A 24,106-nucleotide genomic window follows, 5' to 3' on the forward strand; every position below is an offset into this window, starting at 1 on the left:
GCTCACAGTAACCTCAGACTCCTGAGCTCCAGCAATCCTGCTCCCTCAATCTCCTGAGTAGCTGGGATTACAGGCATGTGCCAACCTGCCCAGATAATTTTTTCTATATATTAGTTGGCCAATTAATTTCTTTCTATTTATAGTAGAGACGGGGTCTCGCTCTTGCTCAGGCTGGTTTTGAACTCCTGACCTCGAGCAATCCGCCCACCTCAGCCTCCCAGAGTGCTAGGATTACAGGCGTGAGCCACCGCGCCTGGCCACCTATTTAGTTTTATTGGTTTTTTAAAATCTTTTTTTATTTTTCTCCAACTTCAACGAGCACCAGAAACCCATTTAGTTTTTAAAAAGTGTGGAGCCAGCCCATAAGTGTGTATAGAGAGGGCCGCTGTTGAACAAAGGCCGGCGGGAGAAGATATGCTGAACAGTTTCTGGGTCCTACTATTGGCGTCAGCTTCCCCAACAGTTTACAAGAGATCCTTATGGAGATTTGCGAACAAGGTCATGAATTAGGTGGGGGAAATTCAGAGCTCACTAGAATGAGAATGTCTGGCACAGTTACAGGAGGGGACAGTGCGGGGCATCCAACAGCATGACCACGGGGAGGCAGGCTCCCGGACCTACCTCCCGTCTCTAGGAGTGGGTCACAGCCCACCCTTCTGTGGGGGTGAAGTTTTGGGTTAAAAACTTGATGTTGTAAACATATGTTGTAGTGATTCTGGATTCTGTTGTATTCTTCTGGGGACTTTTGCTTTAATGTTTGGGTTTTTTTGGTTCTTGTAGGCAAACTTTGTCTTCCTGCCTACGCTGCTCTCTGGCTTTCCACCACTGCTTTTTAGCCTGGAGACTTATCTGTGCCTGCAAAACTTGCTGCTGGCCAGCCAGCAATTTCAGCAGAGATTATACTCAAATTTTCAGGATCACTTTCTCTCTTTCCAAATAAACAATTTGTTTCTCTCACCAAATAAATAATGTGTTTCTTGGTGGGGAGGGTTGGGTTTTTTTTGTTTGTTTTTTTTTTGGCAGGATTGCCTTCTAGTTTCAAAGTGGTCTGTTGGCTTTGAGCACTTCCAGCCATAACTCTTTAGCTGCCACCTGAGCTGTGAGAGGGTGAGGAATAAACTCAGTTTTTAAATTATTTTAAAGCAGTAGAAATGACGGATCTTGCCCTGCTGAGCTAGCTCTGTCTTTCTGGAATAGACTCTGTAGTGTCTTCGTGCTTTTCACTGAGGGCCCTGGAATCATCCCTACACACGAATGCTCCAGCTGTCAGCAAGGGGCTTGGGAAGAGTTTATGTTCAATATTTCGAATCTCATTTCTTTTATAGTATTCTTGCTGTCAAGAGTTCTCCCCTGCGGGGAGGGGGGGAATGGGCATTTATTGAAACCTTAAAATCTGTACCCCCATAATATGCCGCAATAAAAAAAAAAAAAAAGAGTTCTCCCCTGGCTGGGCGAGGTGGCTCATGCCTGTAATCCTAGCACCCTAGGAGGCCGAGGTGGGCAGATTGCTCGAGGTCAGGAGTTCGAGACCAGCCTGAGCAAGAATGAGACACCGTCTCTACTATAAATAGAAAGAAATTAATTGGCCAACTAAAAATATATAGGAAAAAAATTAGCTGGGCATGGTGGCACATGCCTGTAGTCCCAGCTACTCGGGAGGCTGAGGCAGGAGGATTGCTTGAGCCCAGGAGTGTGAGGTTGCTGTGAGCTAGGCTGACGCCACGGCACTCACTCTAGCCTGGGCAACAAAGTGAGACTCTGTCTCAAAAAAAAGAAAAAACACACACACAAAAAAAAACACTGTGCTTTAAGGGAATTTATAGCTTTAACCACTTTGGAGGGTGCTCACCGGCCGCGACACCTGGCCCGCGGCGGCACTCACAGTCGCACGGTGGTCTGTGCTGTGCACTGACGGCCACTCCGTTTTGCTCTTGTGTGACGGGGACAGCTTGAAAGCCCTGAAAGCTTGTTTTACTTTACAGGCAGCTTTACTTGTAATGTAAACCAGAATAGGTAACATATACACATATGTTTTCATTACGTTATTTTTAAATGTTCACAATTTTATTTTGATAACTGAAAAATTAGAAAAGTCAATTCAAAATTATAGACTAAAGTGGACGCCCGGCTGTGCGCGTTCATCTGTGGCTATCAACTATAGCTGACGCTCGTACCGAAGTGGTTAAATATACATGTATCAGAAAAGACAAAAGGTTGAGACTTTGATCTCAAGAAGTTATGAGAACAGCAAATTAAGCCCAAAGAAAGTAAAAAGAAAACATTAATCAGTTGACATTAGAACACCATTTTGCTGGTTAGAGAATCACTTAATTGACCAGGAATTTAGGACTGTCAACCTCTGCTTTACTGCTTGAAACAATGCGAAAAATTTTTTGTTTGTTTATAGGGTCTCACTCGGTCATCCAGGCTGGACCTCTAGGGTTTAAACAATCCTCCTACTCATTCTCTGCAATAGCTGGGATTATAGGTATGAGCAATAACTGCTCTTGGCTAATGTTTTAAATTTTTTTACTGAGATGGGGCCTTGCTGTGTTGCCCAGGCTGGTCTTGAACTCCTGGCCTCAAGCAATCCCCTGCCTTGGTCTCTCAAAGTGCTAGGATTACAGGCATGAGTAATGAAGCCTAGGAGGTTAAATTTTTGTTTTAGACAAATGTTTGAGAGATTTTTGCACATGGACAGCTTCCTTCTTCCATGGATCTCATGGTCTTTTATTAACAGTGCCTTCCAAAAATTTTTTTTTTTAGAAATCAGGTCTGGCTCTGCTGCCCAGGTTGGAGTGCAGTGTGCTCCACTATGACAGCTCACTGCAGCCTACTGCAGCCTCGAATTCTTGGGCTCAAGCAATCCTCCTGTCTCAGCCTCTGGAGTAGCTGGGACTACAGGCATGCGCCACCATGCCCGGCTAATTTTTTTATATATATTTTAGTTGGCCAATTAATTTCTATTTTTTTAAAGTAGAGACAGGGTCTCGCTCTTGCTCAGGCTGGTTTTGAACTCCTGACCTTGAGCAATCCGCCCGCCTCGGCCTCCCAGACATTTTTATTTCTGATATTGGCAAATGTATTTTCTCTCTTTGTTTCTAGGTCAGTCTTCTTAGTAGTTATCAATTTTATTGATCTTTTCAAAGAGCTAAGTTTTGAGCTGGGGGGGCAATGGTGTGCACCTACAATCCCAGCTATTTGGGAGGCACTATCTGGGGGACGAACACACTTGAAGTTCTGACTCTAGGGGGGAAGGGGGGACAAGGCAACACACATAACCTAAACATTTGTACCGCCATAATATGCTGAAATTAAAAAAAAGATTATTTTATCATCCTGTTGTTCTCTTTTAATACTTCTTTTCTTAAAGCGTATTTTCTCTGATATTCTCTCATTCTGTTTGGAACCCATAATGACCAGGTTTTCAACCACACTGCTCTGCCAAAACTGTTCCTGTCAAGATCACTAATGGGGCCGGCCCGGTGGCTCACACATTTAATCCTAGAACTCTGGGAGGCCGAGGTGGGAGGATCACTTGAACTCAGGAGTTGAAGACCAGCCCCAGCAAGAGCGAGACCCCGTTTCTTTTTTCTTTTTCTTTTTTTTTTTTTGAAACAGAGTCTCACTTTGTTGCCCAGGCTAGAGTGAGTGCCATGGCATCAGCCTAGCTCACAGCAACCTCAAACTCCTGGGCTCAAGCAATCCTCTGCAGCCTCCCGAGTAGCTGGGACTACAGGCCCGGCTAATTTTTTCTATATGTATTAGTTGGCCAATTAATTTCTTTGTATTTATAGTAGAGACGGGGTCTCGCTCTTGCTCAGGCTGGTTTCGAACTCCTGACCTCGAGCAATCCACCCGCCTCAGCCTCCCAGAGTGCTAGGATTACAGGCGTGAGCCACCGCACCCGGCCTCCCCGTTTCTAATAAAAATAGAAAAAATTAGCCAGGCATGGTGGCGCATGCCTGTAGTCCCAGCTACTTGAAAGGCTGAGGCAGGAGGATCGCTTGAGCCCATAAGTTTGAGGTTGCTGTGGGCTAGTCTGAAGCCACAGCACCCTAGCCCAGGCAACAGAGTGAGACTCTGTCTTTAAAAAAAAAAAATCACTAATGAGCCCCATATTGCTAAATCCAGGGCAATTCTCAGTCCTTATCTTACTTGACTATAAGAAGCAAATAGGCCTTATCACAATAAAAACAACTCTAAGTCACGAATTAAGATAAAAATTCAATTAACAGAAAACATGCTTAATGTTTAACTCCTTTGGACAAACATTATAGTACATTTATAGATATCAATGTTAAACTCTTCTTTGTCCTTTAAACACTGTTATTTCTTTTCCTTTCTTTTTTTAATTTTGTGAACTGTGACTCAGGAGATATTTCCTTTATTTCAACTATATATTTGACCTTTTTTCTTTTCTTTCCTTTTTTTTTTTTTTTTTTTTTGAGACAGAGTCTCATTTTGTTGCCCAGGCTAGAGTGAGTGCCATGGCGTCAGCCTAGCTCACAGCAACCTCAGACTCCTGGGCTCAAGCAATCCTCCTGCCTCAGCCTCCCGAGTAGCTGGGACCACAGGCATGCGCCACCATGCCCGGCTAATTTTTTCTATATATGTTAGTTGGCCAATTGATTTCTTTCTATTTTTAGTAGAGCTAGGGTCTCGCTCTTGCTCAGGCTGGTTTTGAACTCCTGACCTTGAGCCATCCTCCCGCCTCGGCCTCCCAGAGTGCTAGGATTACAGGCGTGAGCCAGCTCGCCCGGCCAGCTTTTGCTTTTTATCATTACTAATATCCTAACATAATTGCATTGCGTTCAGGTGTTTAATGTATTGTTCCTTTGGAATTTGTTGAGACTAGATTTATGGCTTTGCACACAGTTAATTGTACTAATGTTCCATGTGTGCTTGGAAAGAATGTGGGCTAGTCCAACTGCAGTGGTGTTTACGACTAATTGGTCACAACCAGTTACAGATTTATTTGTTCTTTCTCCACTCCCACTGCCTCACTTGACCAGCCAAAAGTAAAAAAAAGTGTATTTTTCCAAATGTTGGATACAATGTTCTAGATATATACCCATTATATTACAGTTGTTAATTACTGATTTTCTTTCTTCTTTTTGTCTGCTTGATCTATTATGTGTTGAAAGAGGTTTGTGAAAATTTGTAATGGTAGAGTGGCCATTTCTCCTTGACTTCTATTTTTGCTTTTTATTTTTTAATACTTTGCTATTAAATATATACAAATTTAGAATTGTTATATTATCTATATGAGTAAAATATACTCACGGTGAATTAAATATGTTATCATTATGAAGATACCCTTTTTGTTTCAGTCATGCTTTTTGCCTTAGTAATTGCAGTTTGAGACCCATCCATATGGATGACCAGCTTTCTCTTGGTTAGTACTTGCCTATCTTTTATTTTTTTCTGAGACAGAGTCTCGCTTTGTTGCCCAGGCTAGAGTGGGTGCTGTGGCGTCAGCCTAGCTCACACCAACCTCAAACTCCTGGGCTCAAGCGATCCTCCTGCCTCAGCCTCCCCAGTAGCTGGGACTACAGGAAGGCGGCACCATGCCCGGCTAATTTTTTCTATTTTTCAGTAGAGACGGGGTCTCACTCTTGCTCAGGCTGGACTCAAACTCCTGAGCTCAAAGGAACCTCCCACCTCAGCCTCCCAGAGTGCTAGGATTACCGGCATGAGCCACCACACCCACCCTATATTTGTCTACCTTTTTTCAGCCTTTGTTTTCTTTTAATAGTAAGAAGTCTTCACCTAATTTCAGCCTTATTTCCAATCTTGCTCCATCCTTATGTTTTAGATGTAACAGGCTAAAGATACATAGTAAAAATCTAATCTGAGCCGGGCGTGGTGGCTCACGCCTGTAATCCTAGCACTTTGGGAGGCCGAGGCGGGCTGATTGCTCAAGGTCAGGAGTTCGAAACCAGCCTGAGCGAGACCCCGTCTCTACCAAAAATAGAAATAAATTAATTGACCAACTAAAAATATATATACAAAAAATTAGCCGGGCATGGTGGCGCATGCCTGTAGTCCCAGCTACTCGGGAGGCTGAGGCAGCAGGATCGCTTGAGCCCAGGAGTTTGAGGTTGCTGTGAGCTAGGCTGATGCCATGGCACTCACTCTAGCCTGGGCAACAAAGTGAGACTCTGTCTCAAAAAAAAAAAAAAAAAAAAAAAATCTAATCTGATATCTTTTTCTATTAACTGAAGAATTCTGTTTACATTTGCTACGCTTATAGAAATAGGTTTGTTTCTATCATCCTGTTATCTGCTTTCTATTTTGTACAGCTTTTTCTGTTTTCCTTCTCATCTCAACCTCTTGTCTACTTTTTAAAAGTTGGTTGGGGTTTTTTTTTTGTTTTTTTTCTTTATGTAGTCTGGTTTTCCCCCTTTACTTGTTAGGGATTTATCATCTCTAAGGCTTATGCATTTACTTATTTAAATTTTTTTTTTTTTTTTGAGACAGAGTCTCGCTTTGTTGACCAGGCTAGAGTGAGTGCTGTGGCGTCAGCCTAGCTCACAGCAACCTCAAACTCCTGGGCTCAAGCAATCCTCCTGCCTCAGCCTCCCGAGTAGCTGGGACTACAGGCATGCGCCACCATGCCCGGCTAATTTTCTATATATATCAGTTGGCCAATTAATTTCTTTCTATTTATAGTAGAGACGGGGTCTTGCTCTTGCTCAGGCTGGTAAATTTTTTAATATAAAGTTTTATTACTTTTTTTTCTTTTCTTCTCTCCAACATCTGTGTATCTTAGAGCTTATGTATTTAATAGTCATTTTAATAATTTTGACTACTTTAAACCCTAAGTTGAACTTGCATTCCTCCAGAAAATGTCTGTTTGCTCTGTCAGTTGTTTAGGAGCCGCATTAACCGAGGACCACTTTAAGTTGTGTTTTCCATTTGTAGTTTCTTAATCACACAGGCAGCGTGAAACCAGGCAGTAAAGCTGCATGGGGACCAACATATAGTCAAAATTCTTAGTGTGTTTTTTTCCCTCTTCTGTCTAGTGCTAAGGTCAAAAAGCAAAAAATTGCTGTCTTCTGAAACATGGGTTTCTGTTTTTCACCTTTTTTTTTTTATTTATTTATTTTATTTTTTTATTTTTTTGAGACAGAGTCTCACTTTGTTGCCCAGGCTAGAGTGAGTGCCGTGGCGTCAGCCTGGCTCACAGCAACCTCAATCTCCGGGGCTCAGCGATCCTTCTGCCTCAGCCTCCCAAGTAGCTGGGACTACAGGCATGCGCCACCATGCCCGGCTAATTTTTTGTATATATATTTTTAGTTGGTCAATTAATTTATTTCTATTTTTGGTAGAGACGGGGTCTCGCTCAGGCTGGTTTCGAACTCCTGACCTTGAGCAATCCGCCCGCCTCGGCCTCCCAAAGTGCTAGGATTACAGGCGTGAGCCACCACGCCCGGCGTATGTTTTTCACCTTTTATGCAAGGATCTCCTTTTAGACTACTTAAACCTTGTCTTGTATCCTCCATGCTCTGTGAAACCTTTCTGGGAAAAGTCCACGATCAATACTTCCCAAATCCATGAAAAGGGAGAAGACTATAATACACTAGTTTTTTGTTTGTTTTTTGAGACAGAGTCTCAACTCTGCTGCTCTGACTAGAGTGGCATCAGCCTAGCTCACAGCAACCTCAAACTGCTGGGCTCAAACAATCCTTCTTTCTGCCTTGGCCTCCCAAGTAGCTGGGACTACAGGTAGTGCCACCATGCCCAGCTAATTTTTTTATATATTTTTAGTTGGCCAATTAATTTCGTTCTATTTTTAGTAGAGATAGGGTCCTACTCTTGCTCAGGCTGGTTTCGAACTCCTGACCTCGAGCAAACCGCCCACCTTGGCCTCCCAGAGTGCTAGGATTACAAGCGTGAGCCACCCTGCCCGGCCAAGGGATCTCTTTTAAAAATACTGTATTATACACCAGGCGTGGTGGGTCACGCCTGTAATCCTAGCTCTCGGGGAGGCCAAGGCGGGTTGATTGCTCGAGGTCAGGAGTTCGAAACCGGCCTGAGCGAGACCCAGACCCTGTCTCTACTATAAACAGAAAGAAATTAATTGGCCAACTAATATATATAGAAAAAATTAGCCGGGCATGGTGGTGCATGCCTGTAGTCCCAGCTACTCCGGAGGCTGAGGCAGGAGGATTGCTTAAGTGCAGAAGTTTAAGGTTGCTGTGAGCTAGGCTGACGCCATGGCACTCACTCTAGCCTGGGCAACAAAATGAGACTCTCAGCCGGGCGCGGTGGCTCACGCCTGTAATCCTAGCTCTTGGGAGGCCGAGGCGGGCGGATTGCTCAAGGTCAGGAGTTCAAAACCAGCCTGAGCAAGAGCGAGACCCCGTCTCTACTATAAATAGAAAGAAATTAATTGGCCAACTGATATATATATAAAAAATTAGCCGGGCATGGTGGCGCATGCCTGTAGTCCCAGCTACTCGGGAGGCTGAGGCAGAAGGATCACTCAAGCCCAGGAGTTTGAGGTTGCTGTGAGCTAGGCTGACGCCACGGCACTCACTCTAGCCTGGACAACAAAGTGAGACTCTGTCTCAAAAAAAAAAAAAAAAAAAAAAAACCAGCCTGAGCAAGAGCGAGACCCCCGTCTCTACTATAAATAGAAAGAAATTAATTGGCCAACTGATATATATATATATATAAAAATTAGCCGGGCATGGTGGCGTATGCCTGTAGCCCCAGCTACTCGGGAGGCTGAGGCAGAAGGATCGCTCGAGCCCAGGAGTTTGAGGTTGCTGTGAGCTAGGCTGACGCCACAGCACTCACTCTAGCCTGGACAACAAAGCGAGACGCTGTCTCAAAAAAAAAAAAAAAAGAGACTCTCAAAAAAAAAAAAACATGGATATTAAATTTTATATCTGAAATCTAAATCCTATCAATGAAGTCACAAAATCTAGAGCAATCCAGAAAGGGCAGTTAAAGTCACTTACCTGCATTTGAAGGTTTGCTGGCCTCCAGGCATATCCTGGGTTACAGCAAAGAGGTTTCCGCAGCCAGCGCGACGGGACTCGGGAGGCCCAGCGCTGCCAGGCAGGCCTGCAGGGTTGGGGCGGGTCTGGGCGGCCTGCTCTCCAGGGCTGGGGCCTGGTACCCGAGGGAGTGGGGTGGGGCGGGACCCACAAATCAGCCATGCCGCTGCAGGGCTCAAAAAGACACATTTGTTACTGAATGGCCAGGCGTGGTGGCTCACGCCTGTAATCCTAGCACTATGGGAGGCAGAGGTGGGATGATTGCTCGAGGTCAGGAGTTCAAAACCAGCCTGTGCAAGAGGGAAACCCTGTCTCTACTATAAATAGAAATTAATTGGCCAACTAATATATATATATAAAATTTGCCTGGCATGGTGGCACATGCCTGTAGTGCCGGCTACTCGGGAGGCTGAGGCAGGAGGATTGCTTGAGCCCAGGAGTTTGAGGTTGCTGTGAGCTAGGCCGATGCCACGGCACTCTAGCCAGGGCAACAGAGTGAGATACTGTCTCAAAAACCAAAAAACACATATTGCTGCTACTTTTCTGTGTATGAGACTCTAAGAAACTTGCTTGCTTCAGGCTCCAGGTCACAACAGGTACTGATTTAAAGCTGATTTTGTTGTTACAGGAAGGACAGAAAATAAATAATGCACCTATGATGTCTTATGTACATTCAGAATTTTTATTTTTAAACAGAGAACTACAGTAACATTAATAATAGAAAATCCATATAGAAATATTCACAATCTGGTCACAGAGAAATGAGAAAACTTCCACCCTGCCTTACTGCCAACCCACCAGTGGAGGAGTCAGTAGAGATGCAGTGAGAGGAAAGTCATCTTTTCCAACAAAACCGTGCTCCATAGCTACATGAGGTTTTATCCAAAGGCTCAATGACCAGAGGGAATGGCGAGAACTGAAGACTAAAAATACTGTTGTTCACAAGGGTTTGGCTAAAGGGTCTGAACTATAAGCACCAAGGAGGGAAAGGGAGCTCAAACAACTTATGAAAAACGGAAGAGAGGGGGAGGGTCATCAGGGTCCATCTCCATTTATAAAAATACTGCAGAACTCAGAGATGAAAATAGAGTTGTCCATGACCTATGGCAGGAGGAAACCCCTGCATCTCCTCTAACCCTTTGAAAAGCTCCAGAGGTAGAAGCAAACCTTCTATTTGTTTCTTATCCCCTTAAAAGAATGCCTCCCACTCTCCCAAAGTCCCTCTCCAGGTCCCTTAAGAGGCCAACGCCCTGAGTTCACTTTCCTATTCACATTGTCTGAATCTGGCGTGAGGCTGAGCCCTCCACTCTCAACCTCAATATTTTAGTTAGTTCTTCCCTCATTGCCTGGAAAGGCAGCCAGATGCTTCTGAATTCTGAAGTTCTGGATACAAATTCCACCCAGCAGAGGCAGTGTTATTTAAATACCTAGGGATGAGGGGGTGAGTTTAATATACTCTGTTCAAAAGGAGGCTATAAGATCAGAGGAAACAAATTACCAACAAACTACTTCCACTCAGAGCAAAGTGACAGTGCACATACATTCATACTCTCAAGTGTGGGCTACACTGCACATTGACTCATACTATTTCACTGTGTTCTGTTGGAAAGATTCAAGTCCCCAAAGGGTACTTGACATAGTACCACAGTAACATGGTAACAGACAGACAAGCATGCCATAACCCTAAAGCAAAAACATATTTAAACTAGATAATAATCGTTCAGGAGAAATCCTCTTCCAGAGCTGAGGTTACAAATTCTAAGTTAGCTATCACATTTGCCTCTGAATTCCTTTTAAACTACAGATTAAAACAAAAGAAAAACACCTAAAATCTCTAAAGAACAAAATGGAGAAATACTGAACCTCTACCAAGAATTAAAGTTTCCCATTTGAAGTGCTCTCCCACCAGATGAGTGGTGGGATCACTTAAAAAATATATGAGTCTACAACAAGGGGAAGGAGTTGCTTGGTCCAGTGTGGGGAGAAACAAACTTTCCCTTTTCTGGACTCCATTCAAAATTAGAACTCAACCGCCAATAACTACAATGCCCATCTTAGTTAATCCTACATTTCAAGTAATACTACGTATAAACTATAATCTTAAAGAAAAAAATTCCAAAGGAAATTAGTAGCTTTTTTTTAATACAGGCACACGACTTTTCTGAGAAATTAAACTTAAAAAAGAGTTCCCATTTGAAGAACAGAAATTGTTAAGGGGCAACATACAAAACTCAGGCACCACATCACATGCCCCTAATATCGAGCTACAAGTTTTCCCTCAATTCTTCCCTTCTTATTGCACCTTAACCTCTCTAGCATTGAATCTTCTTTGTAACCTCTCTTTAAACACCTCCCTCTAACCTCAATTTCCTTATGTTTTCATTATTTGGTAAAATTACTTTACACTTAGAAAAATAAATATTTATGCAATAAAACCAGAAGGTAAAATAAATAAAACTCAAGTTAACTTGCTGTGCAGAGCTGTACAGAAGTGAGGAAGGAAGGTGCTCTTATTTGATCCCCCTCTGCCTTCCACACTCGTATGTACATCTGCTTCCTGGTAAGTCTGAGGTTGGGGGAATTGCACCTTACTCTTCCTCCCCATAAGCCCTTGTGGGGCAATATTAGAACCTAAGGGAGGAAGAGCTGGCTAAGTTGTCATATGCCAAGCGGCCAATGCCTCCTGAAATGAAGGTAGGTTCACCTGGTCTCTCCTAAACAGAAGAGAATGTCCAAGAAATGAAACATTTACAAAGCCATTGAGAATCCAACTAACCCCAGCATTTGGAGTGCTCGTGGAGTGTTCATCTGAGTGCCCATGGAGTGTACGGGACGAGAAAGGAGTCAAGTAGCAGCAGTCAGAAGCAGTCCTGGGTTCATCCGATGAGGTCTCTCCCTCAGTCAGGGAGAGGTTGCTTTTCCATGTGGGGAGGGAGGTGGAAGGAGGAATGCCTTAGACATTGGTGGGGGACTCCTTAAAAGGCTGGATGCTGTTCATTTCCATGTTGGAGGTTTTCGCAGCTCTTTCTGCAACCTGCCCTTCAAAGGCCCGTGTAATATCCTCAAAAGTCCTGCCACGGGTCTCAGGGACTTTGAAGTAGGTGAAGATCAAGAAGACAACGAGGAAGCCAGTGAAGATAATAAAAACATAGGCTCCAAAAAAGACCTAGTGAAAGGATAGAAAAAAGGAAGGTTGATATAAAAATCTGGTAATTGATGAACTATAACATCAAAAATGAGGGAGAAAATCTGGTTCAAAGCCCTTGATATCTAATCCCTCACAGCATCAGTAATTACAGTAGTTCCCCCTTTACCTGTGGTTTTACAGTCTAGTTTCAGTTACCTGCAGTCCACAAATATTAAATAGAAAATTCCAGAAATAAACAATTCATAAGTTTTAAATTGCATGTCATTCTGAGTAACATAACGAAATCTTATGCCATCTCTCCTGGAACATGAATTCTCCCTTTGTCCAGTGTATCCATGCCGTATATGCTACTCAACTGCTAGATACTTAGTAGCCATTCTGGTTGTCAGATCAACAGATCACAAGAAAAGGAAGGATGAATATAGTACAATAAGATATTCTGAGAAGGAGAGAGACACCACATCCACATAACTTTATTACAGTATATTGTTATAACTATTCTTTTAATCTTTTACTATGCCCAATTTTTTGTTTTTTGAGACAGTCTCGCTCTGTTACCCAGGCTAGAGTGCCGTGGCGTCAGCCTAGCTCACAGCAACCTCACGCCCCTGGGCTCAAGGGATCCTCCTGCCTCAGCCTCCCAAGTAGCTGGGACTACAGGCATGAGCCACCATGCCCGGCTAATTTTTTTCTATATATATTTTTAGTTGGTCAATTAATTCCTTTCTTTAGAGATGCGGTCTCATTCTTGCTCAGGCTGGTTTTGAACTCCTGACCTTGAGTGATCCTCCCGCCTAGGCCTCCTAGAGTGCTAGGATTACAGGGCTCCTGGCCTAGCCTTTTCCATCCTAACTAAGCACCTATCTTACACTGTGGCCATAACTTTTGCAGTTTGAGGTGTGATAGCAAAACTAGCACAAATTTTCTTCTTCATAATTTTATGGACAGATGATTAGTTCTTACCATAGACCTTAGTGACCTCAGCTACGATTTTTTTTCTTTCATTAAGTGGTGAACTTTCACCTTTTCACCTAAAGGAAGCCATTTACGGCTTCTCTTTGGCATATGTGAATTGCCAACATCACTACTCTTGCACTTTGGAGCCAATTGTGAAGTAAAATAAGGGTGACTTGAACACAAGCACTGCAATAGCATGATAGATGGTCTAATAACCAAGACAGCTACTGAAGTGACTAACAGGCAGTGGAGACTGTGTGAATCCTTTGGACAAAGGGTAATTCAAGTCCCCGGCTGGATGGAGGAGATTTCATCAGGCTACTGAGAACAGTGCACAATTTAAAACTTATGAATTGTTTAATGTTTTTGGACCACAGGTAACTGCATCTGTAGATGAGGGACTACTGTATTATTAAGGTGTATTTTAAACATGTTAGCTTAAATGGGGTGGTTTTAAGATAAGCTGAGTTTACTTACTGCAGCAGATGGGAAGAGCATCCCAACTAAAAAGTTGGAGGTCCAGTTGGAACAACCAGCCACTGCCATTGCAGCTGGGCGGGGTCCCTGGCTGAAGAGTTCAGCCACAATAAACCACGGGATGGGGCCTGGTCCAATTTCAAAGAAGGCCACGAAGACCAAGATAGCCCCAATACAGACAAAGCTCATCCACGAATACGTATCCTGTAAGAGGAAGGAACAGAGGAAAGTTAGTAGTATCAAGGACAGCATGACCTAGGACCCACTTCTTAGAGAAGAGTGCTGACCAAGTGGCAAGTATCTTCTGCCCTGTGGTACCATGTAGTTACTGTCCTTAGATTGGGCTTTTTTTTTTTTTTTGGGACAGTCTCACTTTGTTACCCAGGCTAGAGTGAGTGCCGTGGCGTCAGCCTAGCTCACAGCAACCTCAATCTCCTGGGCTCAAGTGATCCTCCTGCCTCAGCCTCCCAAGTAGCTAGGACTAGAGGCATGCGCACCATGCCTGGCTAATTTTTTGTATATATATTTTGAGTTGGTCAATTAATTTCTTTCTATTTTTAGTAGAGATGGGGTCTCGGATCAAGGTGGTTTCGAACTCCTGACCTCGAACAATCCACCCGCCTCCGCCTCCCAGAGTGCTAGGATTACAGGCGTGAGCCACCACGCCCAGCCTAGATTGGGCTTTTATATCCTAGCTATGTCATCTCACATGTCATTTTGCACTGAGACCACTTCATCATCTATAAAACGGGATTACCTCAATATTAAGAATCAAATTAGATAATTTTACAAGCTATAATGCAATATGAATGTAAGGATTATAATAGTTTATCTCTGACAATAAACCTTTCTTAAAAGTTCTGGGTATCTTGATTCTCTCAAATTTGACTGTATTGATGATCTCCAAAGTCAACAACCCATCCCCTCTGTCACAGAAAGTCAACTGTAACTTCTCTCTTTTCCTCCTTCCCTCCTTTTTCTTCACTCAAAGAGCACTCACCTTTAATAACAAAGAAATAGTCATGAAGAGAGAACAGACAGCCATCCCGCCAAGGCCTATCATATGTAGAGTCCTTCTTCCTGCCCTTTCCACCAGAAACAGCTAGAAGAAGAATAACATAACATGAAACTTCTGTTTTCGCTTCCATGAAAATACTGTATATATAAGCTACCTGAAATCTGCCTCACCCATAGCAGGGTACTTGTTAAAGTCATACCTTCTCTTCATCAATTCAAAGTTTTTTTCTTGAGACAGAGTCTTATTCTTTTTTTTTTTTTTTTTTTTGAGACAGAGTCTCGATTTGTTGCCCAGGCTAGAGTGAGTGCTGTGGTGTCAGCCTAGCTCACAGCAACCTCAGACTCCTGGGCTCAAGCGATCCTCCTGCCTCAGCCTCCCGAGTAGCTGGGACTACAGGCATGCACCACCATGCCTGGCTAATTTTTTTCTATATATATTAGCTGGCCAATTAATTTCTTTCTGTTTATAGTAGAGAAAGAGGTCTCACTCTTGCTCAGGCTGGTTTCAAACTCCTGACCTCGAGCATTCCGTCCGCCTTGGCCTCCCCAGAGTGCTAGGATTACAGGTGTTAGCCACCACGCCCTGCGAGTCTCACTCTCTTGCCCGGGCTACAGTGCAGTGGTGTCATCATAGCTCACTGAAACCTCCAATTCCTGGGCTCAAGCAAACCTCCTGCCTCAGCCTCCCATGTAGCTGAGACTATAGGCCTGCACCAGTGACGCCCAGCTAATTTTTCTATTTTTAGCAGAAACAAGGTCTCGCTCTTGCTTAGGATGGTCTCGGAACTCCTGACTCAAGCAATCGTCCCACCTTGGCCCCCCCAGAGTGCTAGGATTACAAGCATGAGCCATCATGCCCTGCCTACTTTGAAGTTTAAAGTATCCTGTATAATATCTTCTGTACTTCCCCCCAATAACAAAAAAGTTCCTAGATGATGGATGAAAGGGAGGCTGAAGGATATGCAATACATCTTTGAACATCTGTAGCAAGATTTCTTTTCTGTCTATCCCCAAATTATCAAACCATTCAACTTACAGAAACTACAGTGAAGATAGTGTTAACCACACCCGCACCGATGGTGGCATAGATTGGCTCCTCAACACCTGCGTCCTTGAAGATTCCTGTTGAGTAATAGAATACCTAATAAAAAACAAAAGACACAACTTTGACACAACTGTGCACACCAGTTAAATTGAACTGCAAAAAATAAACTTAGAAGTCCCAGGAGGTAAGTTGTCCTTTTTCCAGGGTTTTTGTTCAATCACAATATCCTTTCTGCAAATGAATTATCTTCTGTACCTGTCTCCATTCTCCTCTTAATTCTTCTCAATTCTAGCTTCTCACTTCCATTTTTTCCTTTAACTATGCTTACTCCCACTGTTCCATTTAGTCTTACTTATGTTCACTTCACTAATTTATATAAAGGTTCCAGTGCTTTTTCTCTTTTTTTTTTTTTTGAGACAGTCTCGCTTTGTTGCCCAGGCTAGAGTGAATGCCGTGGTATCAGCCTAACTCACAGCAACCTCAAACTCCTGGGCTTAAGCAATCCTGCTACCTCAGCCTCCCGAGCAGCTGGGACTACAGGCATACACCACCATGCCCAACTGATTTTTTTCTATATATATATGTTAGTTGGCCGATTAATTTCTTTCTATTTATTATAGTAGAAACAGGGTCTTGCTCTTGCTCAGGCTGGTTTCGAACTCCTGACCTCAAGCGATCCACCCGCCTCGGCCTCCCAGAGTGCTAGGATTACAGGCGTGAGCCACAGCGCCCAGCCCTCTAAGCACTTTTTCAATGGACTCTTTCCCAAACCTTCAAAACACTGATAGGCACAATGTCTCAATTTGACAGTGGACAAACTGAATAAACTTAGCCTGCTTATTTAATTTTTTTTTTTTTTTTTTTTTTTTTGAGACAGAGTCTCGCTTTGTTGCCCAGGCTAGAGTGAGTGCCATGGCGTCAGCCTAGCTCACAGCAACCTCAAACTCCTGGGCTCAAGCAATCCTGCTGCCTCAGCCTCCCAAGTAGCTGGGACTACAGGCATTCGCCACCATGCCCGGCTAATTTTTTGTATATATATTTTTTTTTAGTTGGCCAATTAATTTCTTTCTATTTATAGTAGAGACGGGGTCTCGCTCTTGCTCAGGCTGGTTTCGAACTCCTGACCTCGAGCAATCCGCCCGCCTCGGCCTCCCAGAGAGCTAGGATTACAGGCGTGAGCCACCGCGCCCGGCCTTAGCCTGCTTATTTAATAAGTAGCGATTGGGCTGTATTTCCTAGCCTTAGGTCCTTTCCAATGTTTTAGGGAATATAAACTACTATTTTTTATTATTACTATTAAATAAACTATTTAATATATTATTTTTATTATTTGCTAGACATTATATAGGGTTGCTATAATTACCATAGTTAACACATGATCTGCCATGCATGTTGTATTTAACTCATGCTAGTTTTGAATCAGGGGCCTCGTGAAGCATATGTAACTCACACATCTCTTCACCTTGGGAGCCACGAGGACTTTTAAATCGCATATAACTCACACACGGAAAACAAAATAACAAATTTTTCATTAAATTAGAAATGATTGTTTTGCTTTCAAAGTTTTTATACTATCTTCGTCTTTTTCGTTTTTTTTTTGAGACAGAGTCTCACTCTGTTGCCGTGGCTAGAGTGCCATGGCATCAGCCTAGCTCACAGCAGCCTGAAACTCCTGGGCTCAAGCGATCCTCTTGCCTCAGTCTCCTGGGTAGCTGGGACTATAGACACGTGCCACCATGACTGGCTAATTTTTTCTATTTTTAATTGTTTGGCTAATTTCTTTCTATTTATAGGAGAGACAGGGTCTCACTCTTGCTCAAGCTGGTCTTGAACTCCTGAGCTCAAGTAATCTTCCCACCTCGGCCTCCCAGGTTGCTAGGATTACAGGTGTGAGCCACTGAACCCGGCCTTTATTGATATTTTCTAAAATAAGATTACTGCTGTGCTTTTGAATCAGAGATTTGTAGATACTATATCATCAATTCGCAAAAACTGATGTTCTGAAGTGAATAAAGACTTAAAAAAAATCCCAATAATATTTAATGACATCAAGCTTGTAGGGAAAGACATTTGAAGAGTTAAAATCAGCCATGGATAGTTATGCCAATTCTTTTCCATATCAAAATGTCTACACATTGGCCAGGGGCAGTGGCTCACACCTGTAATCCTAACACTCTGAGAAGCTGAGGCAGGCGGATTGTTTGAGCTCAGGAGTTCCAGACCAGCCTGAGTAAGAGCAAGACTCCGTCTCTACTAAAATTAGAAAAAAATTAGCATATATATATATATATAAATAAATTAGCTGAGCATGGTGGCACATGCCAGTAGTCCCAGCTACTTGGGAGGCTGAGGCAGGAGGATCACTTGAGCTCAGGAGTTTGAGGTTGCTGTGAGCTAGGCTGATGCCATGGCACTGTAGCCTGGGCAACAGAGTGAGACTGTTTAAAAAAAAAAAGTCTACACATCCAAAACATAATGCGTATGTACACTTCTCGGGCAAACTTCTTACAGTAAAATTACCTTTCTATCTAGTGCCATCAAGCTAGGCAAGCTAACTCCTACATCATCTCACCTAAAAGCAGTTTACTCTGTTAAACACTATCCAACCGCTTACCCATCTGTCTTTAAGGGAAATTAGAAAACACTGTTCAAAAGCAGGTTAGAAAAAGCGATTTCCAACCCTGCTGGGCATCACGTTTATTTTTTTACATGCAATTTCTAGGCTGCTCATAGGAGAGATTCTTGACTCAGTTGGCTCAGAAATCCGGCCCCCCATAAATGTGGTGTAGTCAGCTCTCGGTTAGGTTATGGCCAGGGCAAAATCTGCTCATTGACTAAGTTGGGAGCCATCTTAGTCCAACAATGACTTTACACTCCATTTCCTGAAGTGGGAAGAGTCTGTCCTGCAGAGTGCTCATCCGTCATTGGTACTTTTCCATGATCTTTTTCTGATCCTGTTTTGCAGGGCCAGGATTGGGGTGAGGCGGTCAGGGCTCTTAGGGCTGCACTTGCCCCTGGGTGCCACACCTGCCTCACCATAATCCCAGCCCTGCTCCTCTGGCAAGCCCTGGAAGCATATTTTACTCCAGTAATATAACATATGGCCTACATTATCATTTTCACATGAGGAAATTTGAGAATGGGATCCATCAAAATCACCTAGGAGGCTTTCTCAAAGTACTGTATCTTTCTTTTCAGGTTTTTTTTTTTTTCAGAAACATGTTGCCCAGGCCACACTTGGAACACCTGGCCTCCAGCGATACTCCCACCTCAGCCCCAAGTAGCTGGTCTACAGGGTTGTGCCACTGCACCCAAACAGCCTCTAACCCCTCATGAGAAGCACTGCTACTTAAATACAAATATCCTGGTGAGTCAGGCAGGAGAAAAGGCCCAGAACCAAACTTAATATTTTGAGCATCAAGCGTGTTTCGCAAAATTCTTTGTCAAAAAAATGATTTAATCACATTGATCAAAGACTAGTGGAAAGCCCTCAGTGGATTCAGCAGTATTTATACAGGTGGGACAAGTTGCCAGTGTCCCTCCAGAGATTTCCTATTTATACCCCAGGGTCTTACACTGATTTTTAGACTATAAAGTCCTGGTAAAAAGCAGGAATACTCAGGTTGTATGGCCTACATTACCATTGATGACAGCATGTAAGGTAAGATCAGAGTTAAAGAGGACTGGAAATAAAGTGAGTGGTCAATAAAAAAAAAAAAAGGAATAATAAAAATAAGAAGACAAATTTTTTTTTTTTAAGACTAGTCAAGTGCAGTAGTGAGGAGGGGGGAAAGTAGTAGAACAAGGAGTTCAATCTGTAACTGACTGTGAACAATCACGTGAGATAACTCACTACCTTCGGACCAGCCAAGAAGACAAATTTTAACCGTAAGTTCTAAGACTAAAGGTGACTTAAATTTTTCATTTTATGTACTTTCTCATTTTTATGTACAATATATACTATATAGTTTTAAGAAATAAAAAATAAAAGCCAATCAAAACCTAGATAATCAACATTTTCTGAGTGGTTACTATTTGGCAAGCACTGTGAGGGACTTCAGATTCCGTATATATAAGGTGAGCCATGGCTAATGCCACTCACTCCTGGTAAATGCTTTAAGTGAAATACTGTAGGAGGCCTTTGACTCAAAAGTAAGAAAGGAGGCCTTTACTCACAGCATTGATTCCAGAGAGCTGTTGAGAGAGCTGGAGCACGATGGAGATGATGATGGGCTGTCGGTAGTTGGGTGCTCTAAAGAGCTCCAGCACAGTGACTCGCTTTTCTTGTGCCATCCTGTCACTCTCATCTTTCATCTCCTGGATGTCCTGGGCCACATCCTCAGTGCCCCACAACTGCTGGAGAACTGGTGAAAAGAACAAAGAGAAAAGGATAAAGACAATGTGCTGCCCCAAATTCATTTTTCCTATAAGACAGCTGGGAAGAAGCCAAATGGGATGAGGTGATCCGTGAAATCCACACCTTCTCGCCTCGGTTTTTAGGGATTGCACAGGTTGAAAGTTTGATTCAAGAGTCATCAGAAAACTCTTCACTTGGGTTCTGACGGCCAGAGAAAGAGAATAACAAAAAATAGACCCCAAACCCTCATCCTTAAAACAAACCACAACCCTACAATCGCTATAGTGAAGCGTGAAGGATACTCACTCTCCTTAGCACTCTCCTCTTCCTTTCTGTTAATGAGCAAGAATCTAGGACTTTCAGGGCAAAATGGAAGGGCTGCGCTTTGTAGGATAGCTGGAATGATGGTGAAGCCTAATAGCACGGGCCATAGCTCTTCAGACCCCAAGATGACTTCCAGACCAAAGATCTAGAAACCCAAAGATAATGCTATTAAAACCATACCTTCATAGGCCAGACAAGTTCGTTACAAAAAAAAAAAAAAAATTCAGAAAATCTCTTCTTTTTACCACAGGAAAAGAAATAAATTTTGCTTCTTTCCCTTTCTCTACCCTGCCTGCTTCTTTAGTACTGTCTTTGAGCTATAGTAACAATATGTGAAACTTACACATGCAACTGAATATACACTTTACCTATGTTAACTCTCTATGAGTCATGAAGCTATAACACTCATTAGGCATGAGAAGTTCTACAGTACCTGGGCCACCAGGATCCCGATGACAATGCCGAGCTGGTTGAGAGTGCCAAAGGCACCCCGTAGGGCAGTAGGAGAGACTTCTCCAATGTACATAGGCACAAAACCAGTGCAGAGTCCACAGAAGATGCCAATAACCAAGCGGCCCAGGATCAGCATTTCAAATGACTCAGCTATTTTAGAGAACCCCATGAGGCAGCCACCGGCGAGAGCCAACAGGTTCACAATAAGCATTGAATTGCGTCTGTAACATTAATCAAAGACAAAGTTTGATCAGCAATGTGGTAAGCTCTGAATGTCTCCCTTTCCTTCCTCCTCATTCTGCTCTTCTCCAGGCTTCTATCTCCTTCTCTTTTGGTCTAACTTTTCTGTTTTTCACTTTCTATTATCAGAACATTTCTAATTGGGAGGATCACTTGAGTCCAGGAGCTCAAGTCTGGCCTGGGCAATATAACAAGACCCTGCCTCTTTAAAAACTAATCATAAATCATAGGCCAGGCACAGTGGCTCACATGCGTAATCCTAGCATTCTGGGAGGCCGAGGAGGGAGGATTACTCAAGGCCAAGAGGTCAAAACCAGCCTGAGGAACAGCGAGACCCTGTCTCTACCAAAAATAGAAAAAAAAAAAATTAGCTGGGCATGGTGGCACATGCCTGTAGTCCCAGCTACTTGGGAGGCTGAGGCAGTAGGATCGCTTGAGCCCAGGAGTTTGAGGTTGCTGTGAGCTAGCCTGACAGCCACAGCACTCTAGCCTGGGAAACAGAGTGAGACTCTGTCTCAAAAAGCAAACAAACAAAAACCCCAATAATAATAGACATTATCAAAATAGGTTGCCATATTAATTTTTTAAACCTGAATTCCATTTATGTTTCGAGAACATCTAACTAAATGGTTTCTTTAGTCATTACTGAAAGTATATCCTACCCTCTAAGACATATTAACCCTTTGCACTCGCTTGCTTTTTTCTCGATTCCTTTATTCTACTCGGGATTTAATTTTTTAAATACCCCAGATTTTACAAAGCACGGCAGTAGAATAAAAAACTGGAGTTTCTTTTCATACAAACTTATTTGGATTTTTTTATATTTCAAATTATTGATACATTCAAAGAGTAATTTTAATCTCTATAATTTTTCACGGTGTGAGCTGCTACCGATGCTAACCGTGTCGTGTTACACTCAACATCCAAGTGCAAAGGGTTAGGCTAGAGTAGAATGAAAAGAAAGCTAGAGTAGATTCAGTTTTCTTTTTTGGGGAAAAGAATTCAATTCAGTTATTTGAATATCATCCACATTTGCCACAGACCAAGAATTACAAAAATATTTCCTACCAATCTTGTATAAAATAATGATAACACTTGTATGAAACCCAACATTTTAACTCAACCCAACATTTTTCAGAAAAGTAAACAACTTCAGACCTTCTGAATTAAATATGTTTGTGGGAAACTCCACAACAGTTGGAGCTTACTAGAAAATAACTGAAGTAGCCTAAGCAAGACTGCAAATAACAAAAATTCACATGGCTCACCTTTTGCAAGGCTGGCAGAGCTATGCAGGGTAGCAGAGCTCCAAGTAAGAACAGTCATACTTGGCCAGTTGGACTAGGTTTCCTTTGATTAGAATTTGAAGTGTTCTCATTCAAATGTACCACCACCTCCCTGTCCTAATTCTCTATATCTGCCCTCAGTGCAACCAGTGTAGCCCACTTCTTGGTCAATACCTGCCAAAGCGGTTGACAAAGAGTCCAACGGAAAAGGAGCCAATCATACCACCAACGGAGAAGATGGCCACAGACAAGGACCAGAGGGATGTGAGCAACCCTTCTGTCGGAAGGTCTTCTAGCCTCTCTTCCAAAGTGTAATTGAGAAAGTCCTTTATAATCTGCAATATAAAATGGGTGGAGGACAGGCTATTAACAGCTGGATGAAAACAAAAAATACAAACATTAGGGATTGTTTCCTCCCTGAGAGACCAACTTTACCTTTACTTTACAGGTAGAGGATCAAAAGCATGACTAGATAGCGATTCAAGAGGCAGATGACATACTGGAGTTAATATTACTATCTCAGAAGACCCATTTTTCTTAGTCCTGAAAGCCCCAGTAGGTGGCAGCACTGATGTTCATTGTCTACCCCAGCCCTTTCCTAAGAGCACCCTCCTTTGTTACTAACCCCTAAGGGATAATATAGGAAGTGTATCACTATGCGGAAGGAAGGAGAGTAAGAACTGGTATGGGCCAGAGCACGGCAGCAAATGAGCCTTCTGCTTGGATTAGATGACTCCACTAGACTTCCCCACCAACATTCTCCCTCGTCCATTTTAGCCAACCTAGATACAAAGTTTGTCTTAAATTCCGAATTCTTTAAATCCTACTTAGATGAAAGGAGTAACATCCTTATGCCAAATTCTAACTCTTACTGCCTGACACTTACCGTCTCAGGAGCATTGATGACTCCAGTGTTATAGCCGAACTGGAAAGAGCCGATTGTAGCAATGGCAATGGCGAAGATCAGAGATGGGGTGACCTGAGGGAGGGCAGGACAGAGAGGAAAGAAAAAACAATCCTTAAAACTTTTGAGGATTATTGTCTTCTTATTAAGAAACTGTATTAGGAATTTGACCTATGAGTGGTATGAAACAGACAAAAATCTTAGGACATTTAGGTAATGAATGGGGAACATAAAAGGTATAGATTATACCGAAGAACTCATCTGGAGATAAGAACGTGGGGTTAACTTGGGGAAAATGGCAAGAAAATTAGGTAAGGAAGAAGAGAAACTGGGTTAGTCAGTTTGGAAGCATTTATAACCTGTACCAGGTAAAGATAAGCACAGAACAGTGCTCAAGAACTGGGAGGGGCCAAATGTGGTAGCTCACGCCTATAATCCTAGCACTCTGGGAGGCTGAGGCCCAAGGATTGCTTGAGCTCAGGAATGAGACCAGCCTGAAGCAATAGGAAGAAATTTGGTTGGCGGAACAACTAAAAATATATATAAAAAATAATTAGCCGGATTTAGTAGCACATGCCTGTAGTCCCAGCTACTTGGGAGACTGAAGCAGGAGGATCGCTTGAGCCCAGGGGTTTGAGGTTGCCATTAGCTAAACTGGAACCAGGACACTCTATGCAGGGCAACAACAGAGTGAGAGACTCTCTTAAAAAAAAAAAAAAAACAGAACTGGGAGGGCAGAAGAAAAGACAGCTTTAAGTAGGATTCCTAAGAACTGATTCTTTTGGTAACAGCCAGATGCAGTGTAGTCTCGCTGAAGCTGGAGTAGTAGCAGTGGTATGCGTTGTCTTTGAGGCTGTTATCTCTCAGAACCATGTAACCTACACTAT

General features: G+C 42.9%; 2 protein-coding genes across 3 annotated transcripts in view; both read right to left on the reverse strand.

Moving 5' to 3' along the window:
* Window positions 1-24,106, reverse strand: part of LOC142873416 (small ribosomal subunit protein uS13-like) — a 379,862-nt gene that overhangs the window by 186,008 nt on the left and 169,748 nt on the right. The window lies entirely within an intron of this gene.
* SLC2A3 (solute carrier family 2 member 3) overlaps window positions 9,673-24,106 on the reverse strand; it is an 85,622-nt gene continuing 71,188 nt past the window's right edge. For both annotated transcript variants that reach the window (XM_020287647.2, XM_012777603.3), the window contains 9 exons: window positions 23,202-23,294; window positions 22,490-22,650; window positions 20,770-21,010; window positions 20,319-20,481; window positions 19,832-20,019; window positions 15,647-15,751; window positions 14,594-14,695; window positions 13,594-13,797; window positions 9,673-12,177 (listed from right to left, as the gene is read on the reverse strand). In XM_020287647.2, the coding sequence (XP_020143236.1) occupies window positions 11,965-12,177; window positions 13,594-13,797; window positions 14,594-14,695; window positions 15,647-15,751; window positions 19,832-20,019; window positions 20,319-20,481; window positions 20,770-21,010; window positions 22,490-22,650; window positions 23,202-23,294 (1,470 nt within the window). In that variant the 3' untranslated portion in view covers window positions 9,673-11,964. The remainder of the gene's footprint in view (window positions 12,178-13,593; window positions 13,798-14,593; window positions 14,696-15,646; window positions 15,752-19,831; window positions 20,020-20,318; window positions 20,482-20,769; window positions 21,011-22,489; window positions 22,651-23,201; window positions 23,295-24,106) is intronic.

This window comes from Microcebus murinus, chromosome 10, assembly GCF_040939455.1.
Source record: "Microcebus murinus isolate Inina chromosome 10, M.murinus_Inina_mat1.0, whole genome shotgun sequence".
In the NCBI taxonomy this organism is placed as follows: Eukaryota; Metazoa; Chordata; class Mammalia; order Primates; family Cheirogaleidae; genus Microcebus; species Microcebus murinus.